The sequence below is a fragment of the Zerene cesonia genome, chromosome 14 (assembly GCF_012273895.1).
Source record: "Zerene cesonia ecotype Mississippi chromosome 14, Zerene_cesonia_1.1, whole genome shotgun sequence".
NCBI classification, from domain to species: Eukaryota; Metazoa; Arthropoda; class Insecta; order Lepidoptera; family Pieridae; genus Zerene; species Zerene cesonia.
The window spans coordinates 5,723,731-5,729,272 of NC_052115.1; the positions used below are offsets into that span (position 1 = coordinate 5,723,731).

The following is a 5,542-nucleotide window of genomic DNA, read 5'->3' on the forward strand; positions in this document are numbered from 1 at the left end:
GGATAAAAATCAAAAGCCCCTTAAGAAAAGATATATGTATACACAATTTGACAAATTATTTGTCAGAGATAATGTCTGCAGATTGACTTTATTATTCTAAATAACTTTAAGAACTTTCTTGTGAAGTGTCAATATTTAATCTGTTCAATTCAATTCAATTCAATTTTTTAGTTAATGGCAATTTTGCTTGGTACAATTCTGCCAGTATCACGTTGGGGTTTATTCTGTTCAAAACTTGACATAGGTAGTATCCGTCCTCGGTGGATTCGGGAATTGCCACTAAGGAAAAAGAAGAAGAAGGGTCAAAATGGCATTCTGATTCTATAATACCTGCAATGTGAATTAGCTATATATTGGAGAAATTCAAGTTTTCTTTTTCACGTATTTTAAAGTATGCGAAAAGAAATACCATGCGTATCTCGGTTGCTTTGTGTCAGTTTCAGTTTTTTTTTATTTTTCTGGTCGGTCTTTACCTGCATAATAAATTGTACATTAAGACCAATAGGTATAAGCAAACATAATTTGAGAAAATATATTCTTGGTGAATTGATGTGGAGAAAGATGACCAAATATAATGTAATCTGTACCAATAAATAAAATTGAAATTTCTGTTTATAACATTTAAATAACAGCATTTTATTAAACTCATATAGATGTATGGATAAATGTTACCGTTGAAACCCGTTATTTGTTAGTACCCTAGTTAAAAATAAATGTTTTTGTTTCAATTGATTCTAACTAGCTAGGGAAAAATTGATAAAACTAGAATATGTCGTTTTTCTTAACATTTTCTTTTTCACTATTACTTGGTCGTATCCTTTAATTTCGTTTTGTTTTATCTTAACAATCAACATTTTATGAAGTCTACATTAATATGCATAGTTTTAAGTAGAATAATAGGTAAGCCGAAGAGTACATTAATTAACAAGGTAAGCGAAAAGCAAAGCGACGAGAGCACGAGAGTACTTTTATATGTTGGACGAGTGTAGGTTTATCGGAACATCGGCGACAGGAACGACGAGTGGCACTCAAATAGAGACCAATATAGATCGAAATAAAACCCTATTTATCTAATTCTCGTTCGTTCGCTCTTGTTGGAACATATTTTTAGGAAGAACGAAAGTTCCTTCTAGTTTTAACGCGTCATAACAAAGAACGGATTGAAACTATTATGTACAGTTAAAATCTGTCGATCGTTCCGATTTTAACGGGAGTATCTTTGGCAGATTCGCTGAGGCTGAAATAATAAGGAAAAATAAACTTGGTTACTTTTATTCCGACATTCTCACGGAAACGAAGAGCATAAAGAGGATAAAACGTGTATGTCGGTGAAACAGCGAGGCGCAGCTAGTCTAGTAGATACTAAATATTATTTTAGAAATTGATACATTAATATATTTTTTTATTTGTATATCCCTTCCAAGTTCCAACCTTGCTATTAAACAGTAGATTGGAAATGTCCTCTCATTTAGACGTATTTACACACACGTACACAAACACATGCAGACACATCTCATTCCAATAGGAATTTCCATTACCCAACAGGCGAAGGCGCGGGTAGAATGCAGTGTATTATATAATATTTAATCAGGACTGCCATGACTTTTTAGTAGACATATGTCTAGGTATCACGATATATTTACGTAAATAAATATGTCAAAAGAAATAAGAAGATCCACAAAGGAATCGGTGGGCAAATTGAGTATTGGAATACGGCGACGGACAAGTGCCAAGCAAAGATTGGTAATTTGTAATTTTAAAAAATTCCATATACCTAAGTAATATTCATAAAAATGTAGGTACTTATACAGTCTCCATTGGCGAATTTGAGACTATTTGTTAAGGATATCGGGAATTTTTTTTGATAGATCTTAATTTGCACGCTTCTTAATGGTATTGGATTCTTATTTAATTTAGTCCGCATACATATAAATGCCTAACTAAATAAAAAGAATAGTATTTGATCGTACCAGCTCTATGTTGCTACAAACTACCTACCACTTCAGCAATAATAATATTGTCATTACAATTACGCCGTAATACATATCCACGTAAATAAAATAAGTATATCCCATATATTTGGTGATGTACTAAGAGCTACTATGTTTGTTACTCTTTCACCCGAAAACCACTCAATAGATTTTGATGATGCTGGGCAGTGATATATATACACATGAATAACACATAAGCTATATATGCGCTTTAGCACCCGGGTAAACCTGCGCGGAACAGGTAGAACCTACTTTATAATCTGCTTGAATGTCTCTAGTGGATATTGATTAAACAAACAAAATGTCGATATCAAAAACGACTTCCAAACAGATCAGGACCTATCAACCAACATATCAGCTGAATCCTCGAAAACGTTTTAACACAGAGATAATCGAGAAGATTCTACGACGTATAGTGGATTCAGAACTGGAAGAAATAGAGTACAGCGAAAAAGCTATCCCCGAGTTATGCGCAAGTTTGGCGGACAGTATACGCACAGCAGTTAAAGAAGAGAACTACGACAGGTAAGTGTGCACAGGATATCTCATCTAAAAAGTATTTATCCAAAGAATATTTTCGGCAAACAATTTCTAAGACGACGCAACTTTTATTCTTTATACATACATTAGGTGTACTGCGATGTATAACACTATACAGTAATTAAGCATTATGGAATCTCTGTCGTTTAGTTGTTTAAAGAATATTCCACAAGATATCTATCTTGATATAGATATATCTAGAACCTCTTTACGTATATTTTTTTAATCTATTAATAATTATTCAAACTATCTAGACACCATCAAAATTAAATGTCATAATGAAATAAAATTGTTGAATGTTTGAGTACAATAAAATACAGGAACAAAATGAAGCCTATGTAAATATAAATGAAGACCTAATTATACCTATAATTTATAAAAATGATGTACATACTGCCCATGATAGCCGGCATGTCGATTATGTCGTGCATATATTGTTTCTGTTGTAGAAAAACTTGCTGATCCGTTACCAGTTTAAATATACAGTAAGTTTTAATAATGTATCCAGTAAGTAAGAATTATCAATCAGAGTTCAGTTTCCTAAGATTACAAAGTTTAGAGCTTTTCAAACGTAAATTGTTCAAATAGATTAAAATCCAAATTCTGTTGAAGTCCAAAATGCCATAGAAGTGAAATAAATGAAAGAAGAATTTGTGCCCGAAATTTTTCGATAGGTCTTAATTCAATGGATATAAATATTGGTTACATGGTAACCTTACGTGCTAACCTTTGCAGTCATCTTAGTTCTAAGCATGTTAAGATCTTTTTATTTGAATTTCAGATATCGTATAATAGTACTAGTGACAATCGGTCAGCGTCGCCAGCAAAGTGTACACATGTTTCATTCGTTCCTCTGGGATTACGACCGGGATGCTTTCGCATCCTATAATTTTGAAAATTGCCAGATCTATGCTAACGCGGTTGTCTATGGTGTGTATTTGGACTGATTATGATTAAATAAATTGTACGTTATATGTTTTATGTTTCCTTTATACGGATTACTCTCCACTCACTTACTTGCTCACATGTACCCTACAAAAACACTTGCAAATGTCTTCTACAATTATGAGTTTGCGTATAAATCAATTGTGACAAGTAATATATTTTTAAGAATTTTATTTGTGTTTGTGCGGTTTTTTATTAATTTAACGGATTTTATACAGAATAGATACAGATACAGATAGATATTATTAATTTCCCAGTATGGCATTTTTGCTTATAATAAAATAATACGTTAAGTGAGTCGCCTTTTCTCCATTAAAACTGTGCGTGTTTCTATTAATAGGTATTATTAACATTGTATCAAACTACACGTACTTGTACTTAATATTCTGTGTTATAAGTAAACAAATGCGCTTGCGTGCGCTCTATACATATGTTTTCTTTTGTTCTAATGTTAAACCTAGTAGTAATAGGTTTACCGTTTAATACGATAATGTGATAGGCTTTCTATTAAATTAATTATGACGTCATAGTATTTATCAAAATCTAAAAAACTTGCATTTCATGGGAATTCATATGGTTAAGATTAAGGTGTGAAATAAAACACGTATTTAAGCATTTTTACAGATCATACATATTTATTTATCCATTTCATATTATAGATATCACACTGGCCCGCCCTTACAAAAATAAATGTGTAATACATCAACGACCCAGCCTATATGGAAATAACTGGTGCGACAGCGCCGACCATCGTCGACCTTCCTCATAATAAATATTGGCATCAAATTTGATACTAACCTACAACAATTTTGGACACATTCACTAAATGCGCCGTCGCTCCAGCTAGATACATTGAATTACGGATATCCTTATAGAAGATAATTCAGATAAATCTAATAAACCATTATAGAGGTCGATATACACAAAATTTTATGTTTATATTTAAAAATTCGCACAAATTTGACACATAAAGCGACAAAGATTACTGACAAGAAGACTATAGCTTTAAGATATTGGTCCGAAACACAGAAGCGACGAATCCGCGTAAATACGAAACTAGCACCAAGCCACCGTACAATGTACATTAAAAGCGGCTTGTGGCGTCCTACCGCCATATCAATACAAAAGCTATCTATTTGTTTTCGCTACAATATTTGATCTTTACTCATGAGCTCCCACGACCGACGGCAACAGATTCTAAATTCAACTGATACAGATCGATTAAGCTGTTTTAAGCGGGTCAAATGTTGGAATTGGAATTGTAAATGCAAGATACGGCCAAGCCATTCTTGCTTACACTGCGAAGCGTTCATAATGATGACACAATTTTCATCGTTGACTGCAAGCTGTTTGGTGCCGCGGTCGGACCCTAGTAACGCAACTATGCGTAAACATTTCTAAAAGGGTAAAAAATGTAAAAAATTCTAGTCTGTCAGTGCGATGGCAGGTTTCATTGAGCAGTTCGAGTATACGATCGCAAGGAATGGAATAGCCTCGTTTTATTCCGGAGTCCCGGACAACTACTTTTCAGCCTTTCTCATTAACCTTTCTTGCACGTGATATGTTATACAGATAAGTTTTAGTACTGCGTACAAACACCTATAAACGTACTGTACATTTATGGCGGTAAATGTTACTTACAACCTTAAACCAGATATATTTATTATAAACACTAGTTATATCGAAAAATGCAGAGTAATATTGTTATCAAAACATTAATATACATCGTGTGAGAGTGTATGTATGTAGATATGTGATATTTGTGTGTAAAGATACATAGAAAGCCTTACAGAAGTTTTACTAGACTTTTGTCTATAAAAATATAATTTAGGTACAATTAGTAAAAAGATGCCACCGATTACATTGAATTTTACATAGATTTACACATAGACACGAAAATTTTCACATTAGGTCGTCGTCGTAATCTCGCTCTTGTTGTCCGTAGTATAATGAAGTAGTAGGGTAATGAAGGTTAATTTCATTGCTAGCTCAAAGAAACCTACAAAACCTCAAATACAAAAATATAGTAAATTTCCAAACTATAGTAAATTTCCAAACTTTGGTTG

General features: G+C 33.0%; 1 protein-coding gene across 1 annotated transcript; it reads left to right on the forward strand.

The window, feature by feature from the left end:
* Positions 1-2,269: 2,269 nt before the first annotated feature.
* LOC119831907 (tctex1 domain-containing protein 1-A-like) lies at positions 2,270-3,501 on the forward strand. Its single transcript, XM_038355477.1, has 2 exons — positions 2,270-2,516; positions 3,313-3,501. Exons 1-2 carry the CDS (start codon positions 2,293-2,295, stop codon positions 3,476-3,478), a joined length of 390 nt encoding a protein of 129 aa, XP_038211405.1. The 5' UTR covers positions 2,270-2,292; the 3' UTR covers positions 3,479-3,501.
* Positions 3,502-5,542: the final 2,041 nt, after the last annotated feature.